This window comes from Meriones unguiculatus, chromosome 4 (assembly GCF_030254825.1).
Source record: "Meriones unguiculatus strain TT.TT164.6M chromosome 4, Bangor_MerUng_6.1, whole genome shotgun sequence".
NCBI lineage: Eukaryota > Metazoa > Chordata > Mammalia > Rodentia > Muridae > Meriones > Meriones unguiculatus.
Genome location: NC_083352.1, coordinates 121,777,889 through 121,800,845, shown reverse-complemented (window position 1 = coordinate 121,800,845; position 22,957 = coordinate 121,777,889). Strand labels below are relative to the sequence as shown.

General features: G+C 43.8%; 1 protein-coding gene and 1 pseudogene across 6 annotated transcripts in view; one reads left to right on the top strand and one right to left on the bottom strand.

The window, feature by feature from the left end:
- Positions 1-22,588, top strand: part of Rpn2 (ribophorin II) — a 46,356-nt gene extending 23,768 nt beyond the window's left edge. For 2 of the 6 annotated variants that reach the window (XM_021664095.2, XM_060382934.1), the window contains exons 10-18: positions 5,330-5,421; positions 7,270-7,384; positions 11,246-11,440; positions 12,475-12,561; positions 14,396-14,491; positions 16,340-16,415; positions 18,200-18,329; positions 19,725-19,772; positions 22,248-22,588. In XM_021664095.2, the coding sequence (XP_021519770.1) occupies positions 5,330-5,421; positions 7,270-7,384; positions 11,246-11,440; positions 12,475-12,561; positions 14,396-14,491; positions 16,340-16,415; positions 18,200-18,329; positions 19,725-19,772; positions 22,248-22,260 (852 nt within the window). In that variant the 3' untranslated portion in view covers positions 22,261-22,588. Of the gene's footprint in view, positions 1-5,329; positions 5,422-7,269; positions 7,385-11,245; positions 11,441-12,474; positions 12,562-14,395; positions 14,492-16,339; positions 16,416-18,199; positions 18,330-18,893; positions 18,963-19,724; positions 19,773-22,247 lie in introns of all 6 variants that reach the window. The other 4 variants (XM_021664106.2, XM_060382936.1, XR_009591609.1 and 1 more) reach the window with 3 other exon arrangements.
- LOC132653820 (U6 spliceosomal RNA) lies at positions 6,091-6,191 on the bottom strand (annotated as a pseudogene).
- Positions 22,589-22,957: the final 369 nt, after the last annotated feature.

Below are 22,957 nucleotides of genomic sequence, written 5' to 3'. Positions count from 1 at the left end.
ACACTCGTACCACTCCTACTCACACACACAAATAAATAAGTATAATTAGATTTTTTTTTTTAAAGACAATTCTTGTAGTGCCTCAAGGTAGGAAAAAGTCCTCTTACTGTTGTCTTCCAGCAGTTTTCAGAGCATTTTTCTTCTGAGAGCTTCAGTATGCCTTAATTCATTCTTGTTCTAGTTTTTATACCATCTTGGTAATTGTACTGAGCACATTATATCATTGTTTTCTACATACGTTACTTTTTCTTTGACCTAGGAACTTCCTGTCAGCAGAAGCCAAATCTTGATCAGTAGACCACTTAGAGAAAGAAAAGAAATCTTTTTCCACATTCTAGTATGCTCAGACCCGGCTGTGGTAATCTCCAAAGGAGTCCTTGGCACTCTTGTGGGAGCTTTGCCCTCTCCATCTGTGTCTTTATTGAGACATAACTTATAATCCCATTAAATTTCCTCATTGGAAGTATGTAATTAGATGTTCTTGGTGTGTTTCAAGCTGTGTATTTATAACCATCACTACTGTCTATTCTAGAACACTTTCATATCCTAAAAAGCAGACTTTGCTTTATCAGCAGCCACTCTCCTGTCTCTCTTATTCCCAACCCTAGCATCTACAAATCTACTTTCTCTGTGATTTGCCATGTCAGGATGATCATAGGATTGGGGATCACATATTATGTTAGCTTCTAACGCTGCCTTTTTTTCTTATTTAGTGCAGTGTTTTTAGAACTATGCATGTTTTAGCGCATGTGTGTGTTTACTTCAATTTTGCTCTATGTGCAGTTTTAGTATCTAATTTCAGTAGTAGTTACATTCGGAGCCTCAGAGCAGGTCAGTAAGTCCTGTGTGCTCCCTTAGAGATGCCAGCACTGGTGAGCATGCATCAGCAGTAGATTATGTAGAAGCTTGTAATAGCACTATTGACACGGGCCTGGCTGTCAGGGGAAGCATGGCTTCTAGAAGCTTTCATTAGCATTAATTGCCCCGAATGCACCATCATTTTTAACAGTAATAGGTCAAACAGGTAGAGTTATTCCTCTCAGCAGAAAGACCACGTTTCCTGATGTTTAAGCTTTTTTTTTGGGGGGGGTGTACTGTATAGAGCTCAAGCATTGAAAGGAATGGTGGGGTGAGCCCGCTGCATTGTGGTGGGCATTCAGTCCTTTCCTATTTGAGACTAGCCCTACAGCTCTGGTTTGAAGGAAGAGCTAACCAACTGGGTCCCTACATCAGACTCTTAAATCAGGCCTCAGACAGTTACAAGTTTGACTACAGTTGTAAAAGAATAGAAATGCTTTTGTTTTGATTATTTCCAGAGCTCCATTTGTTGTGAGATCTTAGGCGCAAAGGTTTGTTTTAAACTGTTCACATTCGCTAACAACCCTGCAGTGTGTCTGTGTCCTTTGGCAGCCTTCTAAAATAGGAAGCAAACCAAAATTACTCAAGTTCACACAGTCTGCCCTTGTGTATATTCCATGTGTCTGTATAGTCTGGGAATGCTTGCAGTGGCTTCCTTCAGAACAAACATTCAGTGGAATCTTGATGAGCAGACTTTGATGGCTGTGTTACTTCATGGTTAAGAAACTTGATGGCTTCCTTATTGCCGTTTTTGAGGATACTCTGCAAGAGCTTTGTCTGATCCTTAAACATCTATTTGTTTATCTCCATCTGTTGAGAGAAAAAAATGATTATTTTGAATATTAAATTTACTCTTTGACAATTTCATATGTGTATAATTCATTCTCATACTTATTGCCAACTCTCTTTTATCCCCCTTGTCAACTCCTCTTCTCCTTGCAAGTCCCTCTCCTATTTTCATGTCTTTGTTTTGTTTCTGGTTTTGGTTGTTTTGAGAGAAACAACACAAAGTTGGGTGGCTAGGGAGGTGGAAGAAGATCCAGGAGGAGTGTGGAGAGGGGGAAATATAAAAAAATTTGAGAATGTTTTTTAAATTTCAAATCAAAAAATAATGTATATAAAGACTATATATGTTGTGTGGTAGTGGCACACATCTTTAATCCCAGCACTCTGGAGGCAGAAGCAGGTGGAACTTGAGTTTGAGGCCAGCCTGGTCTACAGAGCAAGTTCCAGGACAGCCAGGGCTACACAGAGAAACCCCTTCAAAACAAAACAACAAAAGACTGTAGATGTTCCACATTGTCCAGATTATTCTAGAATTTTAAAAACAAGAATTAAATATACATGGGGGTATGTGCTTCATTTTAAAAGTTCAGAAAAATTATAATGAATATGAGTCTTTCCCCATCCTCCCAATCCAATCCTTCTTAGGGAACATTAGCTGTAGTTTCTTGGGTGCTATGAAAAAGTAAAAGATGAGGCTGGAGAGATGGCTCAGTGGTTTAAGAGTGCCTGCTGCTCTTCCAGAGGACCTGAGTTCTTTTACCAGCACCCACATCAGTCAGCTCACAACTGCCTGTAACTCCAGCTCCTGGGGATCTATTGTCTTTGTCTTCCAAGAGCATCTGTACACATGTGTACATGCCCATACTCAGACACATACACATAATTTAAATGACAAAAGTAAATTTTTATTTATTAGTAATAGTTGGGGGTAAAAACTAAAAGTTCTTTCTATGGGCTGTGGAGGGATCATTTGATAAAGAGTTATACTCTGTTGTTATCACAAACAGAGGCTTCAAGCTCTCCCCTTGGGAGTCTGTTGAAAGCTGCACCATTCCTCATCTTCTGCTACTGGGTAGCTGTGCAGTCATGGGGTGCTGACAGCTCCTCCCTGTCCATATGCTGTAGTTCCTTGATTGTGCCATAGTAATCCATAATATGCCTATACCATTATTTATTTATTCTCCTATTTGTGAACATTTAGGTAGGATGAGTTTTCATGATCATATTTACAAACTAAATCTTTCTCTTTAGATTCACAAAAATGAAGAAAGAAAGATCTGGTTAATGTGACTGAAAATTGCACAGTAACTAACTTAAAGACAGACTATTTTCTAGCAAGGACTACAACTAATTTCTTCTCCCAGAACTAGAGGACGGCCTGAGTCCTCCAAACCTGCCTAGCCTTCCTGCCATAGAATGTTTCCCACGCGCATTTTGTATTTCTGCTTTCAAAGCATTTGAATCCCTGGAACCAGCAACCTAGTTGAGGCGTGTGTGAACAGGAAGTGTGTATCATCACCTGTATGTATTCCCTGCACCTAGGTGCTCCACACATTTGGGAGAAAGTGGGGAAAACAGTTTAGGTGTTTGTTGCTGAAATTTCTTGGGCAGCATCTTTGCCTGAGCTTTCCAATTTCTTCTTGTCTGGTAGAAATGCCAAGAACCTCCATGGACCTGACTTCCTATGAGAAAGCTTGCTCTGATTCTGAACCTCCCCTATGAGTGGTGAGGTGGGGGCTGGGAGCTTTTAGCTCTTTCCATGGCTTCCCTCTTCCAGTTGATGACCTGCATCTCCTTCTGCTGCTACCATAACTTCAAAGTCACCTATCTCATTGCCAGACAGTAATGCCAGATAGAATTCTGCTAGTAAGTAGCTATGTGTCCATAAGAAGGGAGAATGGCTGACAGCTTCTGATCAGAAATCTTTCATACTCAGAACTTTTCCTAAGCAAAACAGAAACCTATTCACCCAGATAACTGAGGCTGCTGTCACAAAATGGCTTTTATTGAAGCAGGAGAAAAGACTGCTAAAAAAGGCTACTTTAACTTTTCCTTTTTTGGCCTTCATTTGAGCTGTCATACCTTGATATCACATCTTGGAAAATGCCGAGGCTCTCCTTCCATTATTTGCAAAGGGTGCTCTCTATTGCTTGATCCTGGCGCTTAGATGAAATGACTGGACTTGCCAAGGATTCTCAGTGTTACAATCAAACCTATCATATTTGGAAGGCTCACAATACATTTGCACACAAATGTGCCTTGGGTTTGCATAACTTACACATTCAAACTTAGAGTTTTAACTGGAAAACCTCCAATGAATAGACATTTTTAAATGTTTCTGTTTCTTGTATATTTACATTTATTTTAATCTAACTTTAAAATTTTTTATTTCCTGGCATTAGCTTGCTTCTCTCTTTTGGAAATGTTTATAAAGGAAGAGCTGGCATGGTCTGGTTTGTACTTAGACTCCAGATCTCACTGGCTTGAAACTATCAGGGTGTTTGTTTGTTTGTTTGTTTGTTTGTTTTGCCTATGACAGGTATCTTTAGTGAGAGTTAGCTGGGCGCTCTGCTTCATGTCATCCTTACTCAGGAAGTCTGCCTAAAGGAGCAAGCCTGTGTTTGGACATCGTCCATGTCCATAATTTTTAAGCCTTCCACAAAGAAATAATGCAGTTTACTTCTGCTCACATTTCATTGGTCAAAGCAAATCATGTGTCTCTCTGTGACTTCAAGAGGGCAAAGGCCATATTGTGGTGATACACGTACAGTAGAGAGAGTGGGAACCACTTGATGAACAGCATGAAGAGCCACCGTGGCATCTTACATCGTCATGGGCAGGGTTGCTTGGCACACAGGAAGTATTAGCAGGAGGCCAGAGGCCAATAGTGAAGAACTTTGGCCTGTAGATTTTGAGTGCCTGAATGTGCATATGTTTGAGCTCTTCGGCCTTTGATGTCCTCATCTGAAACAGCCCTACATTCCATTCCTACCATGCAGATTGACATGGCTTTATGAAGTTGATGCCATTACATGGTCATAGAGTAAATACAAAGTAAATCTTTGCTGTTAGTACTTCCTGGCTTAAATTATTTAAACATTAGTTACTATGTAAGAAATAACCCCCTGTTTATTTTAAAGAACATATTTTAACATATTTTTTAAAAAAATTCTTCCCCCTTTTCTCCTTTTTAAATACATACTAAAGCTAAAGAAGTGAAAAGGGGACAAGAGCTAAGGTCTTTTTTTTTAGGGATGAGGATGGGAGTGATGAGAAATGCCATCTGGCCGGATGGGTCAATTTTACTATGGTCTTGAAAACTCCTGTCCTCACATTCTTTTCCTACCTTTATTCACTTTTAGGAGAAGAACATTTTAAGGCAGGGGTGTAGCTCAGTTGGTAGAACACTTGCCAATATGCACAAAGTCCTAGGTTCAATCCACATAAAACTGGATGTGGTGGCACTCCTTTCTACTCCAAGCTTTTAGGAGGTAGAAGCAGAAGAATCAGAAAAGAAAATTTTGGTTTATGGATGTGACTCAGTAGTGGTTCTTACTTACCAATGCAGGAGATCCTGGATTCCATAATAACACACACACACAGACATACTCAGGCTCGCAGTCCAAGGCTTTGGGTGTACTTGTCTCATACTACCAGTTGATGAATGACCTCTGTTTTGTTGTAGCTTAGAGTCAAGATCTCTACTGAAGTTGGCATCACGAATGTTGATCTTTCCACTGTGGATAAGGATCAGAGCATTGCACCCAAAACTACCCGGTAAGTGGAGTGCCACCTGGGCATTGGGGCTCCCCAAGGTTCAGAGCTGGGAAAGAACAAACCTGCCCTCCAGGTGTTTCCATGATGGCAGTGACCCCAGTCTCATCCCAAAATTCAAGAGACTGCAGCTGCAATGGTGTTGGTCTAGGCTTGTAGCGAGGTGGGGATCGTTTGTACCAGTGCTTACTTCTTGAGCCAGCTGTTACTTGGGGTCTCAGCCTTGTTGTGTTGTTCACGTTATTTAGCTCAGAGGGAACAATGGGTTAGTTTGTATTTCGCTGTGTCCAGGGTCCAGAATTAGCTTTTGATATAGCCTCATTGAAAACTTTCACCAGTTTTGGGTCTAATATAGTTCCTCATGTTGTGACCCCCAGCCATAAAACTACTACTGTTATGAATTGTAATATAAATACCTGTGTTTTCTGATGGTTTTAGCTGGCCACAGGTTGAGAGCCGCTGCTGTAAAACCTCTGTTTCCCTCTTTTACATGGAAGCTCCCGTTGGCCTGAGGCACAGCTTCAGTCTCTTTCTTTTCTTTCTTCTTTTTTCCTTCCTTTCTTCCTTTCTCTTTCTCTCTCTTTCTTTTTCACTTTCTCTCTTTCTGTCTTTCTCTCTTTCTTTCCTTTTTTAAGTGCAAACTCCTAGGGAACCATTAACATTTTTTAACGTAAAAACATGGAACACTTCACACATTTGCATGTCATGTTTGCACAAGAGCTGTGATAATCTTCTCTGTATTGCGACAGGTCTTTAGTACAGGTGGTGCCGAGATGAGCAGTAGGCATTGACATCGGTTGGCCACAACACCAACCCATTTGGAGGAGGTGTTGGGAGGAGTTTGCCTATATCTTAGGTGTAGTTCGGATCCCAGCTTTATCCTGATGGGGTAGCTTCAGAGGCAGATAAATCTTCAAGCTAATTTGAAGGCAGGTCATGCTTTAAGCCAAACTCACTCCTTTTAAGTATGTAGAGTGGGCCTTTCTGCCCCTGATTTGGTTGTTGCTGTAGCGATAGTGTAGATAAGAGCACTATTTGAGAATGCACCGAAATAATGTCTGAAATTGTGTTTTGCAAAGTTAATTTTCTGTAGCATTGGTCTTCATGAGTCAGTATAAACCGAGAATGGAAAACAAAGCCAGGTGTGAGCACTGTAGTCGTTTGACTTGTTGATCTCTTGACTGTTTTTCTCTTTAAGTCCCAGGAAATGGCTATGGAAAAACAGCTTTCCTCATCAAGTCTGCCTTTTGAGAAAATGACTTTAAAACCCAATTTTGTGGGAGAAAAATAAATTGACACGGTCTAGGAAACAAAGCATAAAAAAGAAAAAGCCCAACACCTCTTCATTGCTTTGCCTCCCATCCTCCGGCTCATCTGCCGGCCTCACTGCTGCTGGCATCGACCCATGATTATTTCTCCGCACTCCACCAGCCCTGCAGCATACACACAGGCTCCCCGCACCTGAGCAGGGCTGGTTAAGAGACCGAATCATTAACATGAGGGCCTGGAGGTACACATTCTCACAGAGCATTTCCCCAGACCCTTATTAAAATTTTCTCTCTGTTTTTCTCAGTCCTGGCCTGTGGCTGAGATTGTAACTTAGAGGTCTGGTCAAGCTGTCTGGTCCACCTTGCCTTGCATGCATGACACTTTGCTCCAGCACCAAATAAAAAAGGAAAGAAAAAAAAAAGAAAAGACCTCTTCAGTACAGCTTTATTGATCCTGTAGGCCACAGATATTTTATACATTAGTTGGTCCACCATGTGGTAAAATGGGCCTGGTTGGGCAGTAATGCCTGTTTTCAGACAGGGTGATGCTCTGAGAAGACTGACTATATAATATCTCTTTCAGGGTGACCTACCCAGCCAAAGCCAAGGGTCCATTCATCGCCGACAGCCACCAGAACTTCGCCCTGTTTTTCCAGTTGGTAGATGTGAACACCGGTGCAGAGCTCACCCCTCACCAGGTCAGGAGAAGGCCCTTGCTGTCCACCTGCCAGAGATCAAGAGCACACAAGAGCAGTCCACATAGACACAGACGCAAATGTCACATTCCTGCTTTCAGAGCCAGCTGCACCCTGGCACCCATCAGCTTTTCTCATGTGACACACTGCTCCCTTTGCAGTGATTATGACCCAGTAACTGAAGTAAGCACTAATTTTAAAAAAGAAAAAAGAGTCACTGAGCACAGTGGTTCAGATGTACAGCATAGCAGCTTGGGGCATCTGAGGCAGGAGAATAAGTTCAAGGTTCCCCTAGGTCATCAAGTGTATACAAGATGAGCCTGGTAGATTCCTGATAGTAACAGGCAGAGAAGGACCGGGATTGAACTTAGTGATGGAGTGCGTACTGCCTATAGTCCCCAAGAAGCAGGGCTGGGAGAGCTGGAGAGATGGCCATCAGGGCAGAGAACTTACTGCTCCTGTGGAGGACCGGGTCTGGCTCCCAGGGCTTACGTCACATGGCTTCTTGCCACTGTCTGTGGCTCCAGTTCTGGGAGCTCTAGCATCCGCTTTACTCCACAGTGCCAGGCACACGGGCAGTTTAATTTCATGCATGCAGGCAAAACACTTATATACATAAAATGAAGTAAATAATTTTTTTAAAAATATTGCTTAGAGAGCCGGAGAGAGGACTTAGTGGTTAAGAGCACTGCCTGCTCTTCCAAAGGACCAATTCCCAATTCCCAGCACCCACATGGCAGCTCACAACTGTCTGTAAAGCCAATTCAAAGGGATCTGACACCTTCACACTAATGTGCATAAAATAAAGTTAAATAAAAATATTTTAAAAATTGCTTAGAAGATGACTACATCTTCCAAGGCTGATTAACACTTGAGACTTTTTAAATATTAAAAAAAAAAAAAATGGTAAGCCAGGCACACTGGCACACACCTGTAATCCCAGCACTCTGGGTGGCAGGACAGCCAGGACTACACAGAGAAAGCCTGTCTTAAAAAAAACAACAACAACAAAAAGTAATACTTTAAAATGTTTTTGGATTTGGTTTTGTTTTGTGTTTTCTTTTGTTTTGTTTTGTTTTGAGACAGGGTTTTTCTGTGTAGCTTTAACTGTCCTGGACTTGCTTTGTATGCCAGGCTGGCCTTAAACTCACAGTGATCCACCTGCATCTGTTTCCCTGAGTGCTGAGATCAAAGGCGTGCACCACCGCTAGCTACCACCACCGCCAGCTTGAAACAATTTTGAAAAAAAGGAAAACTTAGGCAGAGAACCCAATCTTTTTTTTTTTTTTTTTTTTGTCCTTGTCAAAGCAGATTTTCTAATGTGGGACTCTGAAAAATACCATTTTAAATTTGTTCCTATTTGGCATTATAAAACTAGAAAACAATATGTATGTGTTTTAATTTTTTTTTAATTTTTTTGTTTATTCAAACAGGATTTGTTTTACTATTTATTTATTTTATGTACATTGATGTTTTGCCTGTATGAGTGTTTTGTATGTGTGTATACTACGAGTGCCTGGTGCCTGTGAAGGCCAGAAGAGAGCATCAGATTTCCTGAAATAATGATTACAGACAAACATAAGCCCTCATGTGGGTGTAACCATTGAGCAGTCTCTCCACCCTCAGGGTATGTTTTGTTTTGTTTTTGTTACATTTTTTCATATTGTTCAACTACTTTGAATTTTACTTGTAATCTCAGATCTTGCTCATTTCCCCTCTTTTACTCTCTGCCTTGTATATTGAGGCAGAGTCTCTCGCTGAGCCCAGAGCTTGCTATGTCAGCTGCTTTGCCTATCTGCCTCAATCCGAGCGTTGGTGGTAGATTATAGGTGCGCATCATGCCCATCTGGCTTTTACGGGGCTTCTGGGGGTCAGTGCTTTACCCAGCTTTCCAGCCCCCACTTTTAAATATTTTTTTCTCATATTCTGGTTAGCTCTGCTGTATCCATCTTGCAACAGTGGTTTTTCTCCCACTACAGTATTCATTAGCATCACCCAAGACCTTCCTAAAAAAATATGTGCTTTTAATGTTAAAAAAAAAGTCATAATGCTTAGAATTTAAACTCAGGATTCAAAGGAGCTTATGAGGGCCAGCGAGCTGGCTCAGGGGTAAAGGTTCTTAAGACTGGCAACCTGCGTTTCTCTTAGGAACACATCTATAGCCAGAAGAAGATAAATAACCACACAGAGTTGTCTTCCAAACACACATGGTACCATACATTACCATGCATGTGTCATTATCTCTTAAACATAACAATAAAGAAGATTTTTAAAAGGAGCTTAAAAGATTTTAAACCATTCCCTCAGAAATCCCCTTGTCCTTAGACACCTTCCCTAGCTTCCCACCTCTCTCGTCCTTCTCAATCCACAAGGGCTACTCTTGATTTTTCTCATGTATGTGGTTACGTGTTGCACAAAGGGAATTTTAGATAAAGATTTTGAGTGGTGAAAAACTTTGTCAAAATCAGTGGACTTTGTTGTTCTCTACTGATGTTAGCATGAGCCAGTGAACCGCTGAAGTGGGTTTACCTGCAGACCCTGTTTTTTGTGGCTGTTGATGCTCTACCTGCCCTCCTAGAACATTTCTGACTGTTCTGTTTCTCCCCCATTTTACCCCCAAAGTCCAGGCAGCGTAGCCAGAGCCTATGCTCAAACTGCCTTTTAAGCACTTCAGCCTACCAGCATTTAGTTCTCTTCCAGGAGGACATCTGCCAACCACATAGAACCAGAAAGACAATGAACCCAACATTGGGAGGGCTGGGTGTGAGACAAGGAAATGAGGCTTTGACTGGGTTCTCCTAGGTTCTCTCTATAATTTGTGACTTGGTGTCCTCTTGTATAGGCGTTTTGAAGATGAGTATGACAGTACAAGTGGGAGACAGGCGTCCTCTCCCCACCCTCGGACAAGACTACTTGATGTAGTCAGGATGCCCTGTGTTGTGGGCTCCCTTCCCTCAGTAATTTGATGTGTGGACTCACAAATGAGATTTATGCTGGCAACTCATTTGATGCTCTTGCCTTATAACCTGTAAATTGGACCTAACCATTTGTCTTGTTGAGTGCTTTGGCTTGAAGCCCTTGAAAGGAAAGCTTTACGTAGATATTAAATTCTGTTGCCGTTCTAACAGGTTGGCATAAGACCTTAGTTTCTTATGCCGTAACTGGTTAGACCCAGAACCACTGTGCTGAGGCTAGGTAGCTACAGTTGGGTGGTGGTTGAGTGGCTCTGACTTCCCAACACTACATGCTTTGCATATATTATTACAAAATCTTCTCACAAATGCCCCCCCAAGAAGTTAATATTTCTACCTTACAGGTGAAGAAGGCAAGGTACAAGGAGATTAAGTAGCCTACTCAGCTGCTAAGTGATAGAGCCAGGTCACTGTCTTCAGAGCCAGGCTCTCTGTGACACCAGGAGGCTCTGCCCCCTTAGAACTCGGCCTTGTTATCAACAGCAGGGTCACCACTGCTACACCTTGAGCTAGAAAGACTAGGAAATTGAAACTGAGCCTCTTGCAGTTCCACCCCATTTCCCTTCTCTTCACTCTCTGGTGAAGAAGCTAATTGGGTAGCAGAGTGGCCGGAAGCTGGCGGGAGGAAGAAACTGCAGCCGCAGCAGATCACAAACCCGGCGTGCAGCCTCCAAGTTGCTGAGCGCTGGCTGGACGCCAAAGTTCAGTTTCTCTCCTTGTTGCAGCAGAAAGTTGTCCTTGGAGTAGGAGCTAGGCTCGGATGGCTGTTCCTTCCCTTCTGAGGAGCAGGTGTGGCTGAGCCAGAGCTCACTTCCACTCTGTTCCTGGCTGACTCAATGTTGGGCCCACAGGGAGCTCTGAGATGATCAGGTGGTACTCTTGTTCTCTCCAGACATTTGTCCGGCTTCATAATCAGAAGACTGGCCAGGAAGTGGTGTTCGTTGCTGAGCCGGATAACAAGAATGTGTATAAGTTTGAACTGGACACCTCTGAAAGGAAGATTGAGTTTGATTCTGCCTCTGGCACCTACACTCTCTACCTAATCATCGGAGATGCCACTTTGAAGAACCCAATCCTCTGGAATGTGGTATGTGCCTGATAGGTGTCAGTGATAGGTGTCAGTGAGGGCTATGGCGCTACACCTCACACTGACAGCCTTCTGTGAAGCCCTGTGCTCTGCTTTACAGAGGGCCATACACTCTGGCTTAGCACATAGTGGGTGCTTAGCAAGTATTGATCAAATGAATGAATGAAGTATACACATTTCATGAATTTCTATAATTATTCTATTGGAAAGAGGTTTCCCATTACGTCAAGGTATTGGGGAGTACATAGATGAAGAAATGCAGTCTTGGCCTTTGAGATCTGTTGCAGCCTGGGGAAAAAGAGGCCAGTGAATGGTGATTGTGGGTGCACAGAGTGCTGATAAATAATGTCCAGCAATGATTATATTACAGGTTACATGGTTCTTCCCTTACGGGCCTCACTTTTTTGATAGTTCTGATGACAGAAACCTATTGAAAGACAGCTTTGGAGCAAGGACTTGAGGAACCACAGGGCTTCTTGGAATAGTATCTGGGAGGGCATGTTAAGGAGCAGCCTCCCGAGAAGCTCAAAGTGCTCTCAGGGAGATGGGAGACTGAGCCTTGACTCTGCTGGAGGAGCAACAAGTGATGGCCCTGGGAGGTGGTGGAGAAACAGATAGTAAGATCAGACAGGGGTTGTCTTCATGCAGCATGGAGAGGCACCACCTTTTTTTCTGCTATTTCCAAGATTCCTTCTCTTCTGGACCTGAAGGTATTTTTGTACCAAGAATGCAGTTTCATTTTGTATGTGATTAAATCACACTTTCCAGGGACACCTGGCAGTTTCTGATTACAACTGTAGCAGCCAGCATACCAGCTGGGGTTTTTGTATTAAGCAGCTCTAGGGGGTTTTCCCACTATGCTAGTAGGAAATTGAAATCTTTGCTCTGAAGGGCACTTTTGGCAAATGCAAGGTTTGTTCTTGAAATGTTCATTGTCAGTAATGAATGAGTAGTGACTGGACTGCAGCGAGCCTTCTCAGTCGTGGCTTTCACCCTTACCTTGTGCCTCTAAGCACTTTTCTTTTTTTCTTCAGGCGGACGTCATTATCAAGTTCCCTGAAGAAGAAGCTCCCTCTACTGTCTTGTCTCAGAACCTTTTTACCCCAAAACAGGAAATTCAGGTATGTTACGAAGAAGGTGTTATCCAGCAAGATTTGAAGCAGACCCAGGGAGAAAGAAGAGCAAACTCCTGGGCTGTGGCTCTGACCCTGCAGCCTGTGTGCCTGCGGTGCTTTATGACGTGAACCTTGGCACTTTGGGGATTAGATACGGCAAGTTAGTGGCCCCATCTGTCAGCCAAAAGTACAGTGCTAATGAAATCAGATCTCTACCACCAATGGGCAGTCTCAGGCACAAGTGGGTTTAGCTCTCATCCTCTCTGCTGTATAAATCGACCCACCTGGGGATCAGGGTTTTACTGCCCTGACAGATCCTTGTCTCAGGCTACTCCTCTTCCTTTTAACACAAAATAAGCCTGACCAATCCCAGCCCATTGGATGTTGTGAGGACCAAAGTGGGTAAGAAAAGAAAAGTCTTTGAAACCCTTTATAGAATAAACACACAGTTGTCAAGGAAAGTGAGGTGGGTCCCTCAGTGGACTGCTCTGCACTGTAACGTTCAGTCATAGTAGTAGCATGGAGCCCTGATTGTGAGTGGGTGTGAAGTGTGAAAACACAGGCTCCTTACTCTCCTTGCACTGCTAAAATAATGAACAATAGCCAAATGTATTACATGCCTGTAATCCCAATATTGGCAAGGCCGAGGCAAGAGGATTAGGAGTTCCAATCAGTAAAAAAAAAAAGGGGGTGGGGGTGGGGGTAGACTGATTCTTTCTAAATCCTTGTCATGTTCCATGGTGTTGTTTAGGAATGTAGCATACAGGTACATAGCAGGAATATCTGTGACCGGGAAGGGGCCTGGGTGGTCTACCGGGATGACCAGGTGGCAGCAGTCATTACAGACAGCACTAGGAAAGCAATGTCAGCAAGGAGGAGCCAAGGTGAAAACGCTGGGGCTGCAGCTCATTTGGAGCTGCGTTCTCATGGAGCTGCGTTGGGTGTTCATTGGCAAGTAGAAAAGAGGTCATAGTTTTACACTGACAGAGATTTGGAAAAGTATACACAACTATTATAGCACATTTGTTCCTCATGGGATCTTTTGCAAACCTACTAAAGTGAGTGAGCATGGCTCTCCCTACTCCTGTTTCTTTAGGTAAAAACTGAGGCAAAGAGTAGCGTGCCTCTAGTCTCACAGCCCAGCATCCTTTCGGGCCTAAGTAGATTCTGTGATTCCTAGTGCATTGCTACTTCTACTAGCTCATGCTGTTGAGGTGAGCCGCTCACAATTCATTGTCTGATTGCTCAGGAAAGGAGGAAACAGGTCTCATAGGTTTTGCTATCCAGCTTTCTGATTTGACTCTAGATGTTAAGTAGAGCTGAGGAGGGAGGTCTGTTCAGACCATCTCTAGAGCCAGGGCTGGGGAATAAAAATTGAGTTCAGGGTGGGACATCTGTAATGAGTCCCTGTTAGATTTTAAAGGGGTTGGAGTTACTGTTAGTTGGCCAAGGAAAGCAGGGCAGTAATATGGCCTAGGAACCAGGAGCAGTTTTGAAGTCCAGAGTCATTGGGTGTAGCATCCATCCATCCCTAGGCTGGAGCCTTCTTTCTGACACAGCCAGGTGGCTCTTGGTGGTCTGCATTCTCCAGTCTCTAAATGGAATGAGTCTTTGAGGAACAAGGTTGGCTGTGTACTAGCTGGAACCTGAACAGTATCCTGGGAAGAGAGACCTCTGAGATCAGAAGCCATCTTTGAGAAGACCCATGAAGCCAACCGAAGGCTTAGCCTATAAGAAGCATTTCTTCTGCACAATTGTTGGCATTTGGTCCCTCATACACAGGCATCCCCTGATGAGAAGGGCACATTCTGAAACTTCCTGGTTTGTCTTCTCTTGTCAGCACCTGTTCCGAGAGCCTGAGAAGAGGCCCCCGACGGTGGTATCCAATACATTCACGGCCCTCATCCTCTCTCCCTTGCTCCTGCTCTTTGCACTGGTGAGTCATCATAATTAGCCTTGGCAGTGTGTCTGGCTCCAGGCAGGACAGATGTAGCCATTCTAAAAGAGTCTTTGTGCTCTGGCCTAAGCACAGCTCCAGAGGGGTCCAGCATCTGTGACTTGAACTAATAGTCAGAAAGTTTTAGAATAACCAGAATTCCCCACTGTGGGAAAGCAGCCAGATAAACTCATCCATTAAGAAGGGAGCATGAGAAAACCCTACCAGCTACTGACGATGACAAAAGTGTACAGTCTGAGATTCTCTGGGGGAGTGCTCAGAGGAGATCAAGTATGGAAAGAAACCAAGGTCAGTGTTGATACCTTTAAGAATAGAGAACAAGCTGTGCATTCCAGATCTCCTGGGAGCGTGGAACTGGAGTGAACTGAAAGTCCACTTAGAAATGGTGTTAATTAGTCTGCCCACACAATGGACCGGTGTGTCAGGTCTTAGCAGAATGATGGATCTGCACACTGATGCCAACAGGTGTTAAAAGAGGCGGGCAAGGAGGTAGCTAAAGTTGGTATAATTCTCTTTGTGGAAAAGTGTTTAAAGTTGTGAGGAGGAGACATGGAGTTTGCAAAGGAAAGAAGTTCCTGACTTTAATAGTGATGGTTAGGGCATGTCAGTGGTGGTCCATGCCCTTAGTCCCAGCACTTGGGAGGCAGAGGTAGGTGGATCTCTGTAAATTCAAGGCCAGCCTGGACTACAGAACAATTCTAGGACAGCCAAGGCTACACAGAGAAACCCTATCTCAAAAAACTAAAAAACAAACAAAAGAGTGGTGATCACTTATGTTTAGGTGTGCATCTACATACATGTACAGGGGTTTTTTTTGTTTGTTTTGTTTTTCAAGACAAATGTTTCCCTATGCAGCCATGGCTGTCCTGAAACTCACTTTGTAGACTAGGCTGGCTTCAGATTCAGAGATCTGCTGCCTCTGCTGGGATTAAAGGTGTGTGCCACTAGGCCTGCTTTATGCTCACTTTAAAAACAGGAAAAAAAAAAAGACTGTCTTGGGCCAACTATGGTCTACAGAATGAGTTCCAAGACAGCCAGGGAAACCCTGTCTCGAAACCCACCCCACCCCCACCCCACCCCCAAAAGAAAAAAAGGAAAAATTGTCTTGGAACTGGCTATGTAGGCTGACCTTGAACTCAGTGAGATCGCCTGCCTCTGCCTCCACAGTGCTGGGATTAAATACATGCACTACTATGCCAGACTCAATATATATATTTTAACCAATTTTTTTTCTTTGTTTTTCTGAAAATCATACACATAGGTACATAACCTAAAAGTTCAGGGAATTTGGCCAAATGAAACTTTAGCTATGAAAATTTATTATTTTTGGTAGGTTACCTGTGTTTTAAATTAACTGGTTGATTTTCAACAAGGAGGAGTGATTAAATCTAGAAGGCATGCCACAAGTTCTCAGACAGACCTAGAGTGTGGGTGTTGTTGTATTGTGATGGATTTTCACAAGGCACAGATCCATCATGAGAGCATGTTCTCACTGCCAGTAGCTTATGGTACCGACTCCTAGAGTGGAAATATCAGTCACTTCCTCGTCAATGCAACTTCTGACCTTTTGGCTCAGGGCCTTTCCTGTTTTAAAGCAGAGGAGTTTGTTGTCCTTGGAAACTTTGAGTTACACAAGCAGAGTTGAGAGCAGCTGTTGTGATGCCTTTCAGAGGGGAGAGGACAGTTCTTCCTGAGGACTTCAGACAGGGTGCTTGTCACCTGAGGAAATCCTGTCTTTCTAGAGTCTGTGAACTTAGAAGCTCTGGGGCTCGGCCTTAGATCAGTGCTGGCATAGTTCTAATCTTCATTCATTTCTCCATCATTCAGTGGATCCGGATTGGTGCCAATATCTCCAACTTCACTTTCGCTCCTAGCACAATTATCTTTCACCTGGGACATGCTGGTAAGTGCCCCAGGCTGCTAATTCCATTTAACCTCCTCTGACATTTTGCCTGCCCACACAAAAACCCTGTTAAGTAGGCCCACAACCTATTAACTATAATGGCTTAATAGCATAACATTTCCCTCTTCCTCCTGGCCTTTTAGGACAGTTAATATGATAAACCTGTTTGGCCCATCAGCTTAGAACAGCTGTCATTCTATTGGGCCTCTTTGTACTGGGAGGCTGTGGCAAGCCATTTACCTCATTTAATAGCCCTGTTCATTTGCAGAGATTCCTCGCTTAGCGTGTCTTTACGCTGAGCCGTCTTCCTGGATGAAGAGCATTTAATGCCGTTTCTAAAGGTTATCTTTTCCCACACATTGATCTTCACATTTGCTGGTGGCTCTATCTGGACAGTAATAGAAAACACTCCCTTCCCGAATCAGACATACTCTCCTCCATTGTTCTTTGGAGAATATAGAACCTAAACAGCCTAAGCATAACAGGACAGTAAATTCCCAAACCATTTAAGCATTTCCAAACCTTTGCATCTCACTGGAAAGTTGATGTCTTTAATTCCTTTGCCTCTTTAAGAAGTCATCATCTCTTCCTCCATAGTGTATGGCTTCTCCAGGGGTCCATAGGCAAATCTCCTTCCAGGCAAATGGGCATCTGTGTTTTTCTGAGGAAAGAAAGTCTGTAACTTTGCTCCGATTCTCACAGTGGTCCATGACCTCAAAAATGCTTAAGTACTGCTGTGTAGTTCATCTGTCATCCTGGGTAGAACTGGCAGGGTGACCTTTCTCGCCTGCTTAGTTACTGGACTTGAATGACAGCTCTCCTGGGTCAGGCTGGGAGCAAGACCTGAATAGAAATCTGTTTAGAGCCTTGACTTTACTTGCTAGTGTACTTTTGTGTATATTTCCTTAACTGCGTCTCATTATTCAGCCCTGTTGACTGGGGCAGGAACTCTGATCCATTTGATAGTAAGAAAATTTTGTGATCCATTTGATAGTAAGAGAATTTGGGCTCCCTCAGAAAAATTACAAGTTTGTAAAGGCAGATCCTGTAGAAAACCCAGGGCTCCGTGCTGGGATCTTACTGAGCCCTTTCCACTGAGCTGTCCCAGACTCTTTTTTTTTTTTTTTTTTTTTTCACTTCCTAGCCACAGTGGCAAATCATTCTTAATATGCTTCTCATTAAAAGGAAGTGACAAATTGGTTTATATCCTGAATATTTTCATGAAGAATTTGAAACAGCTGGGATACAATTAATTTGTAATTAATAAAAATAAAATTAAAAAAAAAAGAATTTGAAACAGGGGACTGGAGAGATGGCTCAGTGGTTAAGCCTGCTGGCTGCTCTTCCAGAGGTCCTGAGTTCAGTTCCCAGCAACCACATGATGGCTCATAACCACCAATAATGAGATCTAATGCCCTCTTCTGACATGCAGGCAGAGCATTGTATACATAATAAAAAAATAAATCTTTAGAAAAATAATAATTTGAAACATAAAATTATACCAAATATTAGAAAGTAAAGACAAAACCCTGCATGAAGGAAGTAGAGAGTGGTTACGCCTGTAGTCAAGAGGTAGAAGTGGCTGAAGTCAGATTTTTACCTTTAGATTTCATGGTAAACAAGGCTCAAAGGCAGGTGTATTGAGTTGTCCGGTGTTGAAATAAAAAGGCTAAACATAAAAGCTGCTTAGAAAGTCCTACCCTTACGACACAGCAGGCCCTGGTCCTCAGTCCCTTCCCACTGTCCCTGCTTCATTTAATTGGATGTCATGACACTTCTTATAGCAATGCTGGGGCTCATGTATGTCTACTGGACTCAGCTCAACATGTTCCAGACCCTGAAGTACCTGGCTGTCCTGGGCACTGTGACATTTCTGGCTGGCAATCGAATGCTGGCCCAGCAGGCAGTTAAGAGGTAAGGCTGGGCGTGCCCCAAGCTCCAGGGTGGGATAAGACAGTGTTTGTGTGGGCACTGCCAGGCTAGCTTTCAGGCCACAAAGATAGGTAGCAGAGTGATCCGCATCCTTTGGGGCAAGTCTGACACCTTCATCCAACCTGTTAGGGAAGCCATAGACAGGATGTGTAAAGAAGAAAGTGACCAGTTGAAGATGTTTGGAAGTCACAGAAATTTGTGTCCTGCACATTAGAACAAGGAGCAAGTAACTGCATTGTATAGACAAAATACATTAGATGTGTGGTGTAAAATTTTTCTTGTCCTACCCTCCTCCTGTGCACTGAGAATGGCAGCTCTGGGACTCAGGTTGGTGCCAGGGATCTTCCTCCCATCTGTAGGTCTGTGCTCTACCCCTCGGCAGTTGTGTAGGCTTGGCAACAGCTCCCACCAGGGAGCATCTGCTCAGAAGCCCACAGTACTACCTAGCGAGCAGCCAGCGTGAGAGGCAGACAAATGCTCAGGCCCTGACATGCTGGCAGCCTGACTTTCAGAACAGAATTGGAGGCTAACGTAAATGTCACGCAGGTGTTTCTCGCTGATTTCACTTCATTAGAGCCTGACTGACTTCAGCCACGCAAAGGCCAGTAAGAAAAGGTCAGAATTGCTTTCACCTTTGAAAGAAATAATTTTCAGAAGCACCCTGCTTTCCCTGCTCTGGGACTTAATGCTGCCAGAGTGGAACTTAGTAGCATGCCCTTAAACACTGCCAGTTACATCTGTTTGATCCAAGAGGGGCGTTACCAAGAAGATCACTAATGATTGGGCGGGATGGGGGTCTCATTGTAAGCTTTGGAGTGCCTCACCATGAGCTCCTGTACAAACATCCCTCACTTCCCTGTGCCAGTCTGGATTCTGCCAGAGCTGCCCTTGGTGCCCCTGAGAGTAGCTGCTTCGCTCTCCTGCCACTGTGCATTGCTTCTAGAAGAGGCCAGGACTTGGTTGTTTTTCCTTGCAGCAACCAGTCTGGGCTCTCAAGGGGCTGGAAGGCTATGCTCTGACTGCTAACTTCTTTCTTCTCTGGAAGTTTTCCATAAGGCCAACAAAGTCAAGGGAAGAGCAGTGGGGGATGGGGAGGAAACATTCTCTATAGAGTCCATGTAGCAGAAATTGCACATCGGAACCCCAACTGACACACACTTTCTAGAAAGAGCCATGGCTTTCATAAGAGGCCCAGTGTACCCCCCACTCCATCCCCTCACAAGTCCTGTGCTGTCTGGGAAAAGGACTAGCCTTGACAGGAACTCTGGTCTGGTTTACTATATGTATCCTCAGCTTGTCTCTCTTTCTCTCTCTCTCTCTGTCTCTCTCTCTCTCTCACCGTCCTTTCTTGATTCTCAAACCTCTTTCCTTTGGCAGGATCGCAGCAGAGCAGAGCAGTAGATTGGCAAAATATAGGACACTACGGTAAAGATGAAGGGTGATTCGTCCCAGATGCAGGCTCCCTTTTCTGTCTTACCCACATCATGCATGCGAGTTACTGTCCCGTTTTTCACCCGCTCATTCCTCCCCACCACTCCCTATACCAGGGTCAATTCTGAGTTTGTTTACAACTTGCTGGATAACATTGTGGCTGGACCAGGGCAGCTTTCCCAGGGATACTGGTGTAAATACAGTAGCCCCTCTGTGTGGGAACAGGAGTTGAGGATAAGACAAGTCCAACTTGGACTCCTTCACAGGGTCCTCATCTATCCAGACTACTTGGTTCACTAAGCAATGATCCCATGGCAACTCCTGGCACACCTTGTCACTACTTCTAGGCCTTTCTGTAACACTTGGCCAAACCATGTGATTTGGTTTGATTCAGTTGTGAATGACTGATGACCACAGATTGAAGCCAGCTGCAGAATTGTACTTGGAGCTCAAGGCATGACACACAGCTGTCCTCCCTCCGTGGGCTCTTGCTGGGGAGGCAAAGTCAGTGAGGAGCAGAGCAGGGGCAGGGTGCTGCTTCATGGATCTGTTCCTATAGATGAGGGGTCCATGAGAGGTTCTGTGGAGAGTCCGTGCTGGTTTAGGCTTTGTCTGGTATGTCACTCTTCATCTCCTTCACTCCAGCAGTACCACCAACCAAGAGAACTGTTTTCCCATAACTCCATCTCCCCAACCTGGAGGTGGGTTGGATTGGCCCTATGTGATCTAGTTGGCTGACCCCTGCCTTAGATCACAAGTAGGAGGAAGACATTTTAATTTTCACATCATGTCTCCTTTTATCCCTTGCTTTGGAAATGGCTTTCCCTGTCAGAAAAGAAAAAAGAAGCAAATCCTAGCATACCTAATTTTTAATCCTCTAAAAATAGGAAAAGTCAACAAAAACATAGGATTTAGAGCTTTCTCAGTACAGTGTTAGCATAAGCTGAGTCATCTTGTCCTTAACACAGAGGGAAAAAAAATGGCATTTTGGGGGGGTAGGTCCCCCCCCAGGTTTAAGTGAGGTGTACTGCTGGACATGGTAGCTTACACCTGTAATCCCAACATTTGGAAGGCAGAGGCAGGAGATCAGTATCATTCTGGGCTCTAGGAGACCCTTTGTATAAATAAATAATGAATAAACAAAGAAAAGTAAGCATGTAGTCATGCAACTACCGCCTCAGTAAGTAGACTGGTTGCGGTCCACAAGGCTCCTCTGTGCCTTGTTGTAGGCTCTCCCTCACTCACCCTTGTATCTTGGCCCTAAATTTAGTTGCTCTGTCTGAGGTTTACCTTCAACCAGTCCTTTCTGTGACATGTCAAGTTCTTTCATTCTTTACTCTAATCCCTCCTGCTGCCCAAATCTGATTGTTGGAGCTTTTGGGGCTTGTTGGGCCTAGAACCCAGTGTGCAGGCTTACACTCTGTGGCTTAGGGCTGCTGACTGAAGACACGTTGGTTTGAGTGGGTATGGCAAAGGCCCTCAGTTCGTGGCCAAGGTTGAGGGCTTCGAGTTCTGCTGCTTCATTTCATACCCTTGCTATCCTTCCAACACGGACACTGCCAGGTACACTTCCTAATGTCAGGAATTTGTGAGCATTGGTAAAGAATTAGTGGCATACACTCTAGTCCTTAAGACTCAGCACCATGCCTGCATATCCTCCTGGGGACTGCCTTGTGGGTTAGTTTGAAGCCTGCCATTCTGTGAGAGTGATAAAATCTTTCCAGTGCTCACCATGACTCCACTGCCCACTGAGGACACTTCTGCTTGCCATTTGCTTGCTGCTGTCCCCTCCTGGTTGCCTTCCATTTGGATTATAAGTTTTTCTTCTCGAGCTTCCACAGCTCTTCTTAGAGTCAGGTGGGAAGAAAGTGGCAGAGACATTCTTATCTGAAAAGTACACTGTCCCAGCACTCAAGAGGCTGAGGCAGGAGAATTACAAGTTTTGGGCTAACCTGAGCTTTATCACAAGACCCTCTCTCAAAAACAAAATGAACCAAGTAACCTACACACAAAAAGAAAAAGAAAACCAACCAAACAAAAGCAATGGTTTTGTGAGCCAAGTGCCATTTTCATACTTTTTCTGTGTTAGCTGAGGAGCTGAGTCTGTGCTGGCAAGAATGAAGCCAGCTGGCAGCATTAAACTTGTCTCTGTTTTTCTGGCTGAAGTCTTCTCTCTCTTTTTGGCCTGTACTGTGAGGGGTGTGCCTGGAATTACCTCATCCCCATGTTTCACATACTCCTTCCTTAGTTATCAGGGTTACTTCATGGTTTTCAAGTCGTCATGGGCTTTGGTTGACCTTTGAAATGAGAGGGACAGATATAAATGGAACCAATAGATTTAGGGCTGTCCCCTTGTAAATAACATCTTCCAGTGGGAGAACAATTTAGTCTCCCTGTTGTCCCACTTAGGAACTATAACCATCAGTTGAAACTGTCAGTGATTATGTGTCTGTCTTCATTTTCTTCCAGAACAGCACATTAGTTCCAGAAGAAGGTTGAAGGCCCTGAAAACTGAAATGAATGTTTAACAAGGAGTAGAGACAATTCATAGTGTGAAAAGAGGAATGATGGTAAAACAAAACAGAAAGTGAAAAAAAATCTGTTATTTAAAAAGAACAAAGTTGAGACGTGGTTACGCTTTTATTTGTTTTTTACTTTCTGCTTCACAGAGCAGGTATGTCTGGGCTCACGTTGTCTGTCCCTTTGTCATGATGCCTGGCAAGATGCTGTGAATACCCCAGATGTTGCATTTGAAAGATTGAAGTCTGTAATTCATCTGCCTGAATAAAGAGAATGGTGATAGAAATGAAGGTCTGCCTGAGAGTGCATTCCCAGTGTTGACGGAGCCTTGAGTGTGTCATGTGAGGACTTAGCTGGGGCTGGGTTAATAGTGTCTGGTGTCTCAATTGGTCCATCTTTCCCTCCCACCTCTCTGTATAGCCCAGGCTAACTCCTGTCTTAACAGTACTGAGAGTGGCCTAGAAAAGCCTGTGTCCTTTCTGCCCTAGCAGCAAGCACTTCATACGAGCCATCCTTGTTTTTGAAGAGCCTGCTGTGTTCAGCCGAAGACCTGCTCTTAAGTCTTTGAATGTTTGGACTTGGCATGTAGCAATGTCTAAAAAGAATAAAGCTGACTGCCTCAGTTCGTTCTTTCTGTGACAAAATACCACAAAGTAGGC